The sequence below is a fragment of the Bombyx mori genome, chromosome 23 (genome assembly GCF_030269925.1).
Source record: "Bombyx mori chromosome 23, ASM3026992v2".
NCBI lineage: Eukaryota > Metazoa > Arthropoda > Insecta > Lepidoptera > Bombycidae > Bombyx > Bombyx mori.
Window position 1 is genome coordinate 7418042 of NC_085129.1, and position 17812 is coordinate 7435853.

The following is a 17812-nucleotide window of genomic DNA, read 5'->3' on the forward strand; positions in this document are numbered from 1 at the left end:
CTTTCTCGAAGCGACGGGTTCTTCTTAACTCTGGGCAATTTTTAAATTTCCGAAAAACGGATTGTGCATTGTTGTTCCTTTTTTATTTAAAAATATAACTCGACTCTTCCTTCAGAATTTCTACTAATCCTTATAATTTGACATATATCACTGTACGCCTACATTTAAAATTTACACCACATACATATATGCTGAGCATACCCTCATCACTGTAATAGCTATAACCCACACGCTGACGTGCTAGCTCCCAAGCCTGTGGGCAGTATTCATCGGTTTGGCCTAACCAACGTTTTTATTAGTGAACATTTTTCCGTTGTTGATTCGATGCTTCTGTCCACTTTTTTTTGTGGTCATACAATTCATAGGTAAAGAAGACCAATTATATAAAAATACGACAGTATGCTCCCTAGTTCGTGAGTTTATATACCGACGGTAGTATAGTATTTATAGTATTATAGTTTATGGTCCAGAGAGTGACATAAGCAAATCTATCCCGGGAAAATGTGTTACGAAGGAATGTTTCGTAATTACGAATTTAGCGCGGTTGAAACCGCGATCATTTCTAATTTAATTTACATAATAAACACCCTGTTTTATATACATATTATGGTATTTTTGCTTCTCATACTCTTGCCATCTACTTTTTCCAAAGCTAAAAGTTGTCATGGCCTAAAGGATAAGACGTCCGGTGCATTCGTGTTGAGCGATGCACCGGTGTTCGAATCAGGCGAGTACCAATTTTTTCTAATGAAATACGTACTCAACAAAAGTTCACGATTGACTTCCACGGTGAAGGAATGACATCGTGTAATAAAAATCAAATCAGCAAAATTATAATTTGCGTAATTACTGGTAGCAATATTGGACCTCTTGTGAGTCCGCGCGGGTAGGTAACATCACCTCGCCTATTTCTGCCGTGAAACAGTAATGCGTTTCGGTTTGAAGAGTGGGGCAGCCGTTGTATACTAGACCTACTTAGACCTTAGAAGTTATATCACAATGTGGGTGGCGCATTTACGTTGTGGATGTCTATGGGCTCTGGTAACCACTTAACACCAGGTGGACTATAAGCTCGTCACCCATTTAAGCAATAAAAAAAAACTTCTTGATAGAATAAATCAATACCCGAGAAGCAGTACAAAATGACTTAGATGAGTTTTTTGGCTCCCGGGCACCTGACGTCTTCAAGAACGGCATTGAAAAATTACCACTGCGTTGACAGAGATGCATCTATACGATAGTTGCACATGTTTACGATATAAATAAAACATGTTAAAAGAAGTACTTTTCTTTCTGTGTACTAAACGGCAATTTTGTAGATAAAGTCTAGATATTATAGGTAGCAGACATAACCTGCGTTGCCCCGGTATGACATGACAAAAAGTATGCTTTAGATTTATATCCGTTATCTATCCTAATAGTACAAAGCTGTAGAGTTTGTTTGTTTATTTGGTTGAACGCTCTAATCTCAGGAACTATTGGTCCGATTTGAAAAAATATTTGAGTGTTAGATAGCCCATTTATTGAGGAGGGCTAAAGGCTATATAGGCTATATAACATCACGCTAATACCAATAGGAACGCAGGACTAATAAAGAATGTTTCAAAATCGGGGTAGTCTTTTCCTTTTGAGAGCTTCCGTTGCGTGCGCTGCGAAAACGGTTAAAATTTCGCAAAAAGAAGGTATGACAGAATTGGTCCCCTTTAAAAGTTCTAAAAAAAAGTCCGCGACAGCATATGTCTATATTTTAAGGTTGGTTCACTATAAGCTTTTTTATGCTAATCAAATTTGTTCTAATATAAAGCATTATTTGTGAAGGTGTTTTTATAAACATGATATTAATCCTTATCCAAATAAAATCATTATTCATTACAAGTATGTTATTTAAAAGAAATTTTCCCTTTACAACATTTGATTTCAATGAGTATCTTAGAAGATATCGCAGTTTTAAAAGAACATCACATCAAAATAATGATCAAGCGCGTAATAATGATGGTCAAGGCACGAGCCAGCCGGTACGGCACGGAATAAAAGAATAACAAGAAAGAGCCAAATCACTTCAAGATAGGCTTCGAAAATAGTAGATTATTCTCAATTTCTCCAGGATCCCATGATCGGATCCTGATCCTGATGATTACAGGACCATTCGGGAAGTCTACCCTATCGAAAAAAAAGAATTATCTGAATCGGTTCAAGCATTCTCGAGAAATTATTGGTGAATGTACATAGATAAAAAAATTGTGGTCGAATTGATAACATGCTCTTTTGAAGTCAGTTAGAAAACGTGCTTTTGGAACCTTAAATAGCTCCTTAACATTCTATTATTCAAAAATATTTTCACCTTCTATGTAAATGAAGTCGCGGATAAAACTTAGCGTTATCCCAAATTAACTATTCCTCACGGACGAAGTCGCGGGCAAAAGCTAGTAAATTATATATGTGAAAAACGTCGTCCACATTCGTGCGCTGTTTTTGCTTGGTTGAGTAATAAGCAACCAAAGATACATTTTTAATATATTTAGTACAGATGGTACAGAAGAATAGATTAGCTAAGGACGTTTTTTTGTGAAAAAAAATTTATTTCATTTTTATTTAAATCGTTCGCAAAGGTCTTTTCAGCATTTTTCGCTATTTCTTATAGCGTCAAATTCACGCCCTCCGCGAGCTCTTGAAAAAATCGAATGTGTCGGAAGGGTAGTTTTAAATTCAAATTTTTTCATAACCAATTATACTACAAATAATACCATACATTAGTTGAACTCCAGTTTCACGTTTTTTCATATTGCTTTTACCACATTTAAGCGGGTGTAATACATAAAGCTAATTTAATATAATAAGTATTTACTCTTTGCCGGTACGTAGATGACGTACTTTTCAATCGACATCAACAAATTATTTTTATTAAATATTAATTTGACTATATGTGACGTACTGTAACCTACTATCCCAACATAAACAGTCATTATTATTTATCTGAATGCAATTCTTTATCTAGAATTCGTAAACAAAGCAAAACTGGACGCATCAATTATTGTTCAAGAGAAAATGTCCAGAAATGCAATCTAATCTATAAATCAAATCAAGAAATAATAATAAATCAAATTGATTGAGTCGGTTTGTTCAAAAAGGTCGCGTATGATGTTTTGAAAGTTTTGTTATTGAAAAATGACTGATATTATATTTACTTACCCATAAGTTACTGTAGAAATAATTGACGAAAGCAGTCTAGTTTACGGCCCCACGATCGTAAGTGGTTAGATGGATTTCAGGAAAAACAAGGATCGTAAGGAACCTTGAAAAAGATCGATACGTAACCCAGAGTTGCCGTCGTACTAAGAGATACCGGGCTTCAAATCTTTAAAGCAAATATTAATTATTCCTAGTAGGTGCATAATAAACATATCTGTAGGTATATAGGTAGCCTTGACCTAATGCATGTTTATGAACTCTCTTTCGAATAGTTATTATTATTATTACTATTAATATGAAGGTCTTATAAAACAAAACAAAAGTGTAACCCGTAAATTTATAAATTTGCGCAATTACCGGTGGTCGGCAATGTGAGCCCTTTTGGGTAGATACCATCATTCTGCCTATATCTGCCACGAATTCAAGTGCTCCATTTCAATAGGTATGTAATAATAGCCTTTGTACAATACAATTGGCGTGGGCTGTGAGCTCGTCCACCCATCTATGCAATAAAAAAAACAAAAAAAAACAATTGAAACTTCGGCCGGTAACCACTTAACACCAAGAATCGTATGAAAATATGAAAAACATTTAAATAATTATAATAGGTAGTAAGGTTAGTAATGTAAATACATTATTAGATTGATTCCTTTTTCTTCATCATTTGTGGTTTGTCTCTAAGCTCGATCTTTTATTTGCTATTCAATTTTTTTTATCTTGATCTACCTGCAGACAAGTGGTGCATATTTTGGTATAAACACTACAATTCAAGTTTATATCGGATCCATCAAAAAGACAATGATGAATTGCATTGGTATACAAGATTCGTCAAATAAATAACGAATCTTGCAGCTTGTTATAAACACGGAAACTATACAAGGTTACAGGTTAAGTCGACCTATTTCCGTTAAGGGCGTGTAGTTTACATCGTTTATGGCGACTGATTTGACTATCAAACACCCTATCCTAAATCTAGCCGATTTAGAGATATTTGAATTTAATTGTTTTTTATAAAAAATACCCGATTTTCGGCTATCAGCTTAGCTATTATTTTCAAATGCGTAAGTCTTATTTATTGTTACATGAGTTTTAATTGTAAAATAAGATGCTGTATGACCCCAATAACCAATAAGGTACGTCAAATGAATAAATAAGTCTTTGTAGACGATTAAAACTTATAAAAAATAAGAAAGCTTAGTTTTCTTTCAAGGATATCTAAAAAAAATTGTTTGGCAGATGTGCTTAACAATATCCACGTTTCATCAACTATCCGACGAGGTATAACAATCTAGGGTTTTATCAAAAATTTGTACAAGACACTTAGTTTTATAGGCTACAGGGGAGGATAAATAAAACAATAAGTGAGTACAAGATACTAAATTTATTAAACTTTCAAGTTCCAGAAAAACATCTTAAAGTCTAAATTTCATGTTCAACATGTCCGCCCCTGTTTTTCACAAATCTTCGCATACGCATATTCGCATATTTCATTCGACGCATTAATAATCCTGTCTCTCAATATAAGTGTATGTGAGGCCTATTTTGTGTGTGTGTTTTTTTGTATATTTTTTTTCGCACACTAAAATACTGCCCACTAATATCAGGGACGCAATCGAACCAATACCTACCTGCTTATTTTTTACTAATGTAATCTATCAAATGGCTATTAGGAATCGGATACGACTTCAGTGAATAGAAACGATATATTAAGCATTTTGAGATATATATACGACGGAGAGAAGACCTTCCACCGAGGCAGGTGATATTGCTCGGTAGACCGACGGTCCGAGTGTTATAATTTTATTCTTACCTATGCTGATAGTCTTAAGAGGCTTTTTCAGGTTCTCCTTGACGTGGGGTTCGAATGTTGTTGTTCGGAACTTGTATTTAAGCAAGCTTATCTTGAAAATGTCGTAAGCGAGATTCAGGCATCTGTCAAATATCTTGCGTTGTATGATGGCTACCGCCTCATCCCATATGACAATAGGAATTAGGTTATAAATTGATAAATTTCAATCGTTACATCTTAAATCCGTTCTTGTATATAGTAGAAACATTGGTAACAACAAACGTTTTCTTGCTAGGCGTGCACTCTTTGTCCAGTGAGACCGTAATTGTCGTCTGACATAAATTATCATACATTTTCAAAACAATAAGGATGTCTACATTAATACGTCGGTCCTCCTTAGAAACTCTTCGATTTTTTTTAACTTTAAAACCATCTAATTCCAATAGATTAACGGCTTTCTTCACACTACCATCTAAATACAAATTAAACACACCTTTGCATTTCCTTTCCTTTTTAATATATTTTTTTCATCACTTAGATTAGTGGACGATATCACAGCCCACCGGAGTTTATGTGGTTACCAGAGCCCATAGACATGAACAACGTAACTTCGGCTACCCATCTTGAGACATTAGTTCTAATGTATTCATTATTACGTCACGGCAGAAATAGGCGTAGCGGTTATTATTAATGTATTTTTTTACGAATACACAAACTTTAATAACTTTTCGCCTGTCGTAATACTTATACATAATCTGAAAATACTACAAAAAATATACATAGGTAGTTAGTCATAATCGAAGCTTACAAACGTGTTAACGTCTAGAACAGGTTTTATCTGTTCGCCAGCGAGCTTGTGTACGGAAATTTTCACTATTTAATGTGGTTTTCCTTAATTTGTGAATGTGACGATTGTGCAGTACATCTCTTCGCGTATGAAATATCTTTCTTAAGATTACTTTTTTATTACACGAATAAGTTTATAACACTAAACATACTTTTATGTATGCTATTAGATTTGTTTACGGATAATACGACCACTTACCATCAGGGAAACCAGTAACTACGCTGCTACAGTTGATACCAAAAGGGTAGTTTATATAACAAGATACCATAGTAGAAATACATGTTTTTTTTTTATTGCTTAGATGGGTGGACGAGCTCACAGCCCACCTGGTGCTAAGTGGTTACTGGAACCCATAGACATCTACAACGCGCCACCCACCTTGAGATACAAGTTCTAAGGTCTCATGTATAGTTACATGTAAATAAAATCTACGTACTCTACAAACAATCCTCTTTTTAACTGACTTCAAAAAGAGTAGTATGATCTCACTTCGACTAACTACATTTTAATTAATGTGGACGACCTCAGATATTTTTCTATCGTTCTTTTTTATTTGGTTATTCTCATGTGGTCACACACATTGTACTTGTTTCTATATCTTCGGATTGAATGTACCGCATTTAATAAGTGCTGCATGATTCAAACCAGACTGACTCACCAAAAGAATAAAATTAGAAGATCAACAAAATGTAGGGGAATCCCCTGAGACTTTATAAGTTATAAGTGAACTTAATTTTCAGCCGACTAATACTTTAAATCAAATATGATTGACCCGTTTAGATATTATACGAATATTATAGATTGTAATATTTTCAACTTTTTGTGATCACCATACAGGTTATTGAAAAATGAAAAACGCATTACAATTGCTACTTATTATCTTCCAAGGTCAGTAGGATACGTCTTTTTAAGGATGAAAGGATTTTTGATCGTAGCCCTTTCCAAATTCACCGAGCTAAGGGGAAACTTAGCTAACAAATATCCGATCGCTCCCAGAGGACGCTTAATAGCTCAAGGGCAGGTACTTCGGGAGTATACCACCGGATGAGAATCACAATCCCCTTGATCTACAAGCGAAGTAAAATGCCCATTCGTAACAAGGTGATAATTTACAAAACTTGGATACAGCCTATAATGATCTATGCGTGTGTGGTATTCGCTCACGCGGCCCGCACCCATATAAATAGCCTTCAGTCCCTTCAATCCAATTTTTATAGGACAGCCTTCGAAGCGCCCTGTTTTGTGACATCAATCTTCACGACGATCTGGCCTTCCAATCCATTAGAAAATACCTGAAATACCTGACTCCGGCTCGTGTACAAGCCAGTCATCGACGACGCTCTAGACACGTCCATACGTATCCATCCGATCCACTAACACTGTTATTGGACGTTTGCGCTATGAATAGGTATAGTGACCCTGGTTAAACTCGTCGAAAAGTTCGACGTGAAACCTAACCCATACATAAGTCCGCTGAGTTTCTACCCAGATCTTTTCAGGAGGTCGCGTTAACAATACGGTAGTAGATGCATTCGCGAAGCAACTGCCCGCTAGAAGATGCTAGGTCTCCTTCGGAGGAACTCTGAAGCAAATACCACCCCTCCTAGCTGAGCCCATACTGGGCCACCTGTCCTGGTGAAACTGGATGCATATGCATTCAGACAATTTAAAATTTAGATTATCCCACCTTTTATTTAAGCCGAAATTACGTCACTCGTAAGTATCGCGCCCGGGCGTAGCTATAATAGCCCTTTCTTTAGATTATCGACGAATAAGTAGGGAAAAAAACGTAAGTAAACTTGGCGTGGCCCATTACTAAGGTGCTCTATCGCATGGAAATTAAAAACATTATAATTGAGGATTATGTATTTAGAATTGTTAGTGTATATATCGAAGGTGTGTATAAGCAGCATGTTACTACGTTTCTAGCCAAAATAGTTAACGGTCTGTCCCAAAATATAATGTAGAAATAAACATTTTCATACGTTACATTTTAATATCTGTTTTTGGATCAGAACATTGGAAACAATAGCAATTTTGTAAAAAGAATTATCTTTTTTCGACAACAAGCATGCATAAAACCTGTTAAAATATTATGTAGTTGATAAGGACTTAATGAACTGAATTAATTTAAAAAATAACCAAAATGTTAACCACATTCTAAAATAAAAACTTAATTATTTATCACAATTTTCAAATATGATATACAGTGAAGAACCGACTTGTGAAATCTATGCGGCTATACAATGTGAAATATGTCAATGTTAGTTTTTTTTTATGCTTAATTCATTAGGATAAAATGAAAAAAATAATTCTAAGTAAGCTAAGTGACACGTCATATTAAATTGGTTGTGATCGTTTCAGTATTGGAACAATTCATGAAGATGTAACTACGGACGTCCTTGGTAAAATTGGGTCATGGCAATGGCTAGTTACTATGGTTTCCGCTACAATGTTATTTACCGCCTTCTTTAATCAACACGAAGACATGTTCCTTCTTCAGCCGCCTAATGCTTTGTGTGTAACAGATAAAATAGGAGTGTACAACAATACGTTATGTTCTGTGACCTATTTTAATAACAAAACCGAGATATTGAAGTGTAAAGAGTGGCAAATCAAAGTAATGGGTTTTATCAACCTTGAGAAAACAGTTAGTACCTTCCAACGACATTTAATAATAAATTATTAGTATATATTAAAGTTCCCAGTTAAGTTTCAAAGTTAAGTTTTTGAATATATATATTGATAATGAAAATGTTTACAAAAATAACTAGTTATCAATGAAAGTAATAAGTCTGTCACCACACTCGTAATTGTAACGCTAAAAAATTAATTAAAGACAAATAATGCATTTTATCGGTCATTGTTCTTCCATTGTGATACAGAGCATATTATTATAATGAACTCTATCAGCCTCATATTCATAATTGTAGCTAATTAAATATAACTGTTTTTTATTAATATTTGCAGTGGTTAATTTTCTGTGATCACAAATTAACACTGATTTCGGCAGCCTTATTGAGCCGCTTAGGTTCAGCGCTTGGATGCATAATTTATGGTTTAATTGCAGATAGGTAATAATTTTTTCCATTTATGTTTTTGTCCTGTCAATATTTACGAAATATTTATAAATACATATTATTTATCAATATTTTAAACATCTTTAACCTTTTCTGCAACGGAATTTTAGGGAATAGTATTATTATAAAACATAAACAAGCAACAATCGTTCATTCACGTTTTTTTTATAAGATTGGAGTTAAATATTAAATTCGCACGTAACTACCTATTGCAGAATTTCGGGATAGTAAAATATTATATATAAAATATTCCATCATCACCACCAACACCGTCTTTAAGTTACCAAAAGTTTAGACTTTTTTAAATCACCTTTCTTCAAAGTATTAAACCAACAATGAATCTTACCCATGTACCCCTGTTCTTGCCTAGATATGAATATTTTCTCCTAAATAGGTTTGGTTTTTATTAAATCATAGTTTAAAAGGTTATTCTTTTCAGATTTGGAAGAAAAATTCCAATAATCATAAATGTAATATCCGAGATTACACTTGGAGCGGTGCTTATGTTTTGCGATTCAAAATTATGGTCTTTCTTGTTTGTTTTTCTCAAATCTTTATTTGCAAGCGCCAATATTTACTTAAGTTTAGTTACTGGTAAGAATTTGTAATTTTTGCATACGCTTAGTAAGTATAGGCAGGTATTTCTAAAATACGCTGTGTGAATGAATAAAGTGTACGTGAGGTACATATAATTTTAAAGTACAGGAAAATTATACTTATAATTCAATAATTACATCGAGGGATAACGGGCTATTTGGTTTAAGCGACATTTCGCTCAATACGCGACATTTACCTTTGTAGTTAAAGGTGCGTTTTATTTGGTACTAGCTTACCCGGCAGACTTCGTAGTGCCTCAATCGAAAAACAAAAGACCTAAGCTATTGTATAAAATAAACTTGAAACAAACAAAAGGAATCCGTCCGACGTGATTTATATGTCCCCACATAAAAGGAAAAACAAAATTGTTATTTATATTCCGAGCATTTTCATATTTATCTACCTTTTAAACCTTCTCTGGACTTCCACAAATAATTCAAGACCAAATTTTTTTTTAAATTTTTTTTATTGCTTATATGGGTGGACGAGCTCACATCCCACCCGGTGTCAAGTGGTTACTGGACCCCATAGACATCTACAGCGTAAATGAGCCACCCACCTTGAAATATAAGTTCTAAGGTCTCAAGTATAGTTACTACGGCTGCCCCACCCTTCAAACCGAAACGCATTACTGCTTCACAGAAATAGACAGGGCGGTGGTGCCTACCCGCGCGGACTCACAAGAGGTCCTACCAAATCGGTCCAGCCGTTCTCAGAGTTTTAGCGAGACTAACGAACAGCAATTCATATCAATTTTTTTAGATATAGATATATATTAGCATCAACAGCTCGATGTTTTTATTTGAACATCAATTAAGTTTACTCCATTCAGAATGTCCATGAGGAAGTTGTTTGTTATGATATTTTTTCCAAATTTAAAATTTTAAATGGCTCTCGTGTAAAGTTGCAAAAATGTCGCTTAAACCAAATAGCCTTTCACAGCTCGACATCAAACACCGATTGAACGTCAATTATGTATGTAATCACCAACAAAGTTTTTGTTGGAAAGACGTTATGGCCGGCTTTAGTAGGTACTTCCGTCCTATTTTTCGACAGTCACGCATTCTCATCTGAAGCCATCGTTCCAGCTTACAAAATCTACCTAATACTCAAAAAGCCTACCCTTAAAAAGAAGAAGTTACCGATTTAGAAACACATATCTTATTCTGTGTGCTTAGTGCGAGTTTTTTAACGTTCTCGATAGCGTAAAAGTTAGCTCACATTTGTATGGCATGGGATAGTTTGCCTACGTTTGCCGCTAGGGGCGCTGTTCCAACTACTTACAAAATTGGGCGAACTTTTACGCCATCGAGAACGTTAAAAAACTCGCACTAAGCATACTGAATTATAGCTTCGGGCCCAAATATATTGAACTTCAGGCAAATACGATAGTCGTAGAAACCTATGCGTTTTCCGCTGCCAATTTCTTGTTGACTACCTCTTAATTAAGATTAGCAATGTCGAAACTGATGATCATGTATGATGTGACCGCCCTTCCTCTACTCATCAAACGGTCGTCTACTTATCGAGACATTAAAAATATAATTAACTAAAAACTTGGGTTCATTAACTAGATTAATGTGTTTGTTTACTTGAATTAAAAGCTTTATTATATCAAGTATTAAATATTATTTATTAGGTTAAAAATAAGACTATAATATTATATTACAGGTACGTTGTACTTACTGTATTCAATATAGTGTATTGTCTTCATAATGATATCGCAAACGATTATTTTTTAGTGATTGCTAACAGGCCAAGGTTTTTTTTGACTTACAATGCATTGTTTGTATTTAATCGATTCTTAGTATTTGAAAAACATTAAAAATACAAGTAGATACATAATACAAGTAGAAATACAGATTGAAAGTTATATCATTTAAGAGAATTTTTTTTCATAATTTAATATTGTTGATAAATTCTGAAGACACCGAATGTTAATGCAGAGGTCGTACACATATATACCTGCACGTTTACTTATTTCAATCACAAGTATTTTAATTAGTTATTATTCCAAACAGTTTGCGAAATTGCAAGCAATGAATGGCGCTCCCGTCTCTGCTTCATAGTAGCAATGCCACGATTACTCGCCTACGTGTACATGGTTCCTTTAACAAACAACCTTCCTAATATTGAAACTCATAGCCTGATCGGAAGCATGCTGGGACTACTATACCTAATTTTACTCAGGTAATTTTCCGAATATTCCGTAAATAATGTTGACGTGTCTCAAACTACTTTGATGCTATATTACTTTGACAACTTATGTTACCATCATCAACCCACGGACGTCCACTGCTGGACTTAGCCTCCCTCAAGGTTCGCCACAATGACCGGTCCTACGCAGCCAGCATCCATCAGTTTCTCGCTGCCTTTAGAAGGTCCTTGCTCCAACTCCTGGGAGGCCTACCCACTCTGCATTTTCCATTGTATGATTACCACTCTAGAATGTTTTTGGTCCCAGCGGCCATTTATTCTTCGACAAATGTGTCCAACCACTGCCACTCAAACCTCGTAATTCTTCGGGCTATATCAGTTACCTTGGTACTTCTGTGACCTTATTTTTGATTGGATCTGGCAGGGATATTTCGAGTATAGTTCTCACTATTTATCATTTAGTGACAATAGTTTTGTGATAACGCCCGTTGTCAGCGACTATGTCTTATTATTATGGTTTATCTTCACTGGAAACTTATGACATAAACCATATACTTAGCCATTTTTGTGTTTCTACTGTTAAAATTCATTAATTGTACTGTAATACCCAAGGACTGTGTGTTTCCAGCTATTAAATATCTGCTCGTACATTTGTATCTACGTGTTGGTACTTACTACCGTTATAAATGCATGAGAGCCTCCATATCTGCATAACAAATAAAAACAGGTTTAGAAATGTACACGTTTATGTCAGAAAACATAAAATTCCAAATCAATCGCGCTTATAAAATAATTTCCATCACTTCAAAAGTGCGTATCGTCAATGACATAATTCATATTGGGTCCATCTATAATATAATAAGCAGAAACATTGGAGGCGGCGCCCATTTCTATATTTATCAGGATTGCACAGCTAGCGGGCCCATCAAATGAGAAAGGATACCCGATGAACCATAATTTAATTCAATTGAATAGATTTTTTTTTTATAACAAGAAATAAATACTAAGAAAATTATTTACGAAAACAGAACTTCAATTCCAGGGATTCTTTGAATTTTCAGATGGTATCCAGAATCACCACAATGGTTATTGTTTAATGGAATGATTCACAAAACAGAAAAGCTGTTATTCATGGCCGCAAAGAGGAATGGCATTAAACTATGCAATGATTTTAAGATAAAACCTGCAGACCACAAAGTACGTGCACTCGATCCGGTATATCGTTATAATTCGATGTCATTTTTATTACGTTCAGGGTAATGGAAGTTATACCCTTTGCATCAAAGAATGCATGGTATGTTTTGTCTCTTTTACGTAGGTACAGCGAGGGTTAAATGAGCAAAAGTAATTGTAATGTGTCAAATATGGCATAATAAGACAATATAGTACCGCAAAAATATCAAAACACATCGAAACTGTGAGATCACCACACCATTATTTTTGCCTACCTATCCGTCGGTATTCTCAAGGGACTATTCTGGCTTTACCTTAAGTGATGGCGAACTCACAAGGCTCAGCCTGAGAGGTTTATTAATTTCTGCCTTAATAAGAACAGTGCTTCGCTGAATCTATCACCGGGTCGGAATCGCGATCCACTGAGCAGATCCAGCGAGAAACCGAATGAGTGGTCTCTGTAGGTTAAGTTGCACGCTGAAGTGACTCTTAGAGTTTCATTCGAAGAGTTTAACGAAAACGGTAACTAATGCTTAGAATGCCTAACAGACCTGAGAGGATCCGAAATCGTTCGATCCGGCGGCTGTTCGTTGCCCCGTCCTCTGGGTCGGGTATGTAATTCAAGGCGGCCACGATAAGAGGGTTATCGTGGCGCGTCGCTTTCACGATGAACATCGCACTATCCACCTTCGCGCGAGAGTTCGTCTTTACGACCTAGAACCATAGCATTCATTTACTGAGCATTCGTAAAGTTCATTAATCGCCACAGAGATATCATCCGGCTCTAAAATGAACTCTGTCCTCCGTGTTTTCCAGGCGTTATGACATAACATACTTCAAATCAATATTACAGAACAGAATACTTAATAGTAGGCAACGACCTAGTTGTACGTACACCTGTCTTTTATGACCACACGTGACCAGTCGCGTAAGCTCATCTGGCAATGGCAATTTAAAAAAATATTAATAAGAACATATATGAATTATAAACTTAATTAAATATTAAAATATGAATTAAAATAAACATACATATACTGCAAAGTACCTAAAATAAGACGTGCAAATCTATGTATATTCACATTCGGTCTGGATGCAAAAGGCAAAAATGTAAGAAATTACATCCATGCTCGATAGATGGTGGTGTACAGAGTTTGTGACTTTACCGCTAGATACGTAAGGAAGCATGTTAATTGACACCTCCATGATAAAGATAATACACATAAATACTTTACCGCATATTACATGTCGAGAAAACAAACAATTTGTATTTAATAATTTGATATAGATTAGTTAATGTATTTATAATTATTCTCCATTTTTAAACGTATCATGCTCAATTAAATTTCTTTACGATCGAAACTCAACATGTTCGTTTTGTGTGCACTAGCGCCATCTATCTATCGTGGCTGCATTATCGTCTAGCAAATAAAGATTGGTGCGACATCAACATTAAATATAATATTATTTTAGTTGAGGACTGGCCAGGGTCCATAGAGAAGTGAATGCCGCCGGCTAATTTGAGATATGATATCGAATTCCCCATTGTACTAGAAGATGATAGCTATCTATCCTTCAAACGGGAACGAATTATTCCTTCGCAGCAGAGAACAGGCCGAATGGTCGCACTTCCACTTGCTGGGTCGTTGGGCTATAGAACCGTGACTCAGAGTGGATCCATCAGAATGTGTGGCAAGGCATCAGACTAGCGCATTTTTAGCATGATCTGTTGCAATATGTAGGCATTGCTCTCGCTGTCCCTACTTCAACCAATGTGCTTAATATTGTTGATCGATGATCTAAATATTTCCTTCGGTCAATTACGAAAGTTAGACATCTACGAGTATTTAAGACATATTGCAAATACACAATTCTGTTTTATTGCAATATGTCTTTAAACGCCTAAGATAAACCAACAATAAATCGTATAAATTATGTAATCTCCTCATGTTGATGAGAGCAATATTTATTCTGGTGGAAATATAACCGATTGTGGTTTCCGGTAAGAGCTGGCCACGAGAACTTAAGCCGTGTGGTTTATCCATTGTTCAAACATTTCATGTCTCTGTTCAGTCTCGATTCTATAAGCACAATTGCATAAATACGTAGATCATGTTTCAGGCTTATTATTGTTTGGATCAAGTAACAACATGCCTAGGATTTCTAACCACACACAACGTCAGAGTAACATGCATAGTGATTGTTATATTTTGGATCCTGTACAATTTTCTATGGAGCTGTTTATATGTTCAAATCTACAGTGAAGTTGTCACGAGTCTTTTTTTACTGGAAGTGTTCAGCTTGGGATGTTTGGTCGCGTGCCTGACAATTATACTATCCGCCAAGATTCCTTTCAAACATTTGCTATTCATTCACGTAGTTGTTACTGGAGTATTGACAGCGTGCGTTAAACTTTTTGATAAGGTAATTCGATTTTATAAATACATTAATTTTGTTATGACGTTATGTTAATTTAGTCACATAATTTAATACGGTACTCAAAAGTAATTCACACTAAAATACATCAGGTATGCTAATGGGTATAGCAACAGTAAAAAAACCAAGCTTTATGGCTATGTCGGTCTTCATAAACTCACATTTTAGTCTCTTTAAGTCGTCGTGGCCTAAGAGATAAGACGTCCGGTGCATACGTTTTGAGCGATGCACCGATGTTCGAATCCCAGGCGGGTACCAATTTTTCTAATGAATTACGTACTCAACAAATGTTCACGATTGACTTCCACGGTGAAGGAATAACATCGTGCAATAAAAATGAAACCCGCAAAATTATAATTTGCGTAATTACTGGACCTCTTGTGAGTCCGCGCGGGTAGGTACCACCGCCATGCCTATTTCTGCCGTGAAGCAGTAATGTGTTTCGGTTTAAGGGTGGGGCAGCTGTTGTAACTATACTGAGATCTTAGAACTTATATCTCAAGGTGGGTGGTGCATTTACGTTGTAGATTTTCATGGGCTCCAGTAACCACTTAACACCAGGCGGGCTGTGAGCTCGTCCACCTATCTAAGCAATAAAAAAAATCATAAGCGCCGAAACATCCTACTGGAACTCATTTACACATTTTCCCTAAATTGTTACTTGAATAGGTACCGCTGTTATGGTGGATGTGCCTGTGAGTTGGTACCACTGTATTTTTCATTTCTGCTGAGAAATGACTACGAGTTCAGTACGAAATGGGGGATAACTGCTATTTCAATTAATTATCGTCACTATTGTCCGAGTAACACAAGGTTGTACTGTATGATGCGAGTCGGAGTTCATATCCAAGCAAGCAAGATAGCAATTTTATTACGCAAATATATTATATACTTATGCAATATTTTAGATCGCCTTCCTCGATGATAGAATATCGTGTAATGTTACCTATTTAATTGAAATGCGACTAATAATACAAATAATATGAGTTAAATAATGCAAAAAAGATGAGTTAAGACGTAGATACATAACAATGTTATCAATCATTCCTTTACGAATTTGTGTAAATCCAATCCACAGTGTACTTTGTCGTGACCTGAACTTTAATTACTTATTGATAGCCTAAGATATTGTTTGAACAAATTAGAACAATGCTCGGAATGATAAAACAAATGTTATCTAATGTACATACATGCGTACTTAATATTAATTGTACCTAAATAATATAATAACGGTTTTGGAATTGGAGAATTTCTGAGATTCCACTAAAACCGGTAGGCTAATTCAAGAGCTCAGATGGGAGAAAGTGGAGGTAGCTTAATCATTATGTTGAATACCGTCTTAAGCAGTTGTTGACATGCGTAAAATTAAGGAAACAGTTAACTTTAACTATTTTTAGTTAACTAAATAGTGACGTTGCGCCGGCATTTAATTTAAAGACACGACGATCAAGTATACATACATACTCGTATAAGTAGATTTCAAAATAATAAAACATCAAGATAATCAATTACCCATTTTAGAAAAGTTTTAGTTTTATTTCTTTTTAGATAAACTGCTCGTTTCAGTTGAAGATTTTAGTAAATAGAATTAATCGGTTATATATTATTGATTTCATTCGAAACATCTTTCTCTCTTCCCGCAGAATACAAGTAGACGGTTGTTACTTTCAATTGCACTTGGATCCGGAATCACAGTTCATGCTTTAATTTTGAATGTCACTCCGCGCTTATTCGCCATCAATATAAGAGCTACTATCTTCGGTTGTTGTCATGCGGCTGGTCAACTGGGATCTATAATAAGTTATACTATTCTTCTTTTAACACCAACAAATAACGTAACACAGATATGCACTGAGGTGTTGGTAACGATTGTGCTCATAGGACTGTGCTTTATGGTTCTCGACGTGGATAGACGAGAGCTACCAGATGTCTTGGAAGACATGGATTACTTTTCAGAGTAGGTTCCATGTTTGTAATCTCGAGAGGTACCTTCGTCAACTAGTTTACTAAACCGACCCATACGATCCTCGAGTCGTAAGCTACTTAGTACCTGATATTGTATTTGAAATAATGAGGTTGTTGTATATAGAATACAAAAAAATAAACGGATTATAATTCCAAAATTTCAGTCAAGTAATATAAAAAAAATCATACTGCTTATAGCCAACATGCATGTGCCAGATCGAAGAAATGTGCTTCTATTGCTCTTAGACATAGTCAAGCCGCTGCTATAGCGCTAAGAACTCTTTGAAAAGCTCCTTTCTAAATGATTACTCACATCATAGTACAAGAACTTTACATTTTTTACAATAAATATATGACTATTAGGTTATCGAAGCCACTTCGTTGGGCCACACAAAAGACGAATTCGCCTTCTCAAGAAGAAACAGAAATTAGAGTCCATTCTTTTGGAAGTGCAGCTCAAGTCACATCGATGATCTTTGAGGATCGCCAACCGGCAAAACCTATTGGATGTGCACGAATTTGGAAATTGTTTTCCGGGATTATACACCATTTAAGGCGATTACATTAAAACCTCCAAAAACA

General features: G+C 35.4%; 2 protein-coding genes and 1 long non-coding RNA gene across 3 annotated transcripts; 2 read left to right on the forward strand and 1 right to left on the reverse strand.

Annotated features, from left to right (window-relative positions):
* The first annotated feature begins 8049 nt into the window (after window positions 1–8049).
* On the forward strand, window positions 8050–14196 carry LOC110384754 (uncharacterized). The gene is made up of 6 exons (XM_062675182.1): window positions 8050–8088; window positions 8190–8475; window positions 8796–8899; window positions 9345–9499; window positions 11524–11692; window positions 12702–14196. The coding sequence occupies exons 1-6, from the start codon at window positions 8081–8083 to the stop codon at window positions 12754–12756; spliced, it is 777 nt and encodes a 258-aa protein (XP_062531166.1). The 5' UTR covers window positions 8050–8080; the 3' UTR covers window positions 12757–14196.
* LOC134201079 (uncharacterized) lies at window positions 11117–13501 on the reverse strand. Its single transcript, XR_009976252.1, has 2 exons — window positions 13384–13501; window positions 11117–12365 (listed from the first exon to the last, which is right to left on the reverse strand). It is a non-coding gene; the product is annotated as an uncharacterized LOC134201079 (long non-coding RNA).
* A 651-nt stretch (window positions 14197–14847) lies between the features above and the next one.
* Window positions 14848–17812, forward strand: LOC134201166 (uncharacterized). The gene is made up of 3 exons (XM_062675487.1): window positions 14848–15253; window positions 16909–17222; window positions 17594–17812. The coding sequence occupies exons 1-3, from the start codon at window positions 14942–14944 to the stop codon at window positions 17796–17798; spliced, it is 831 nt and encodes a 276-aa protein (XP_062531471.1). The 5' UTR covers window positions 14848–14941; the 3' UTR covers window positions 17799–17812.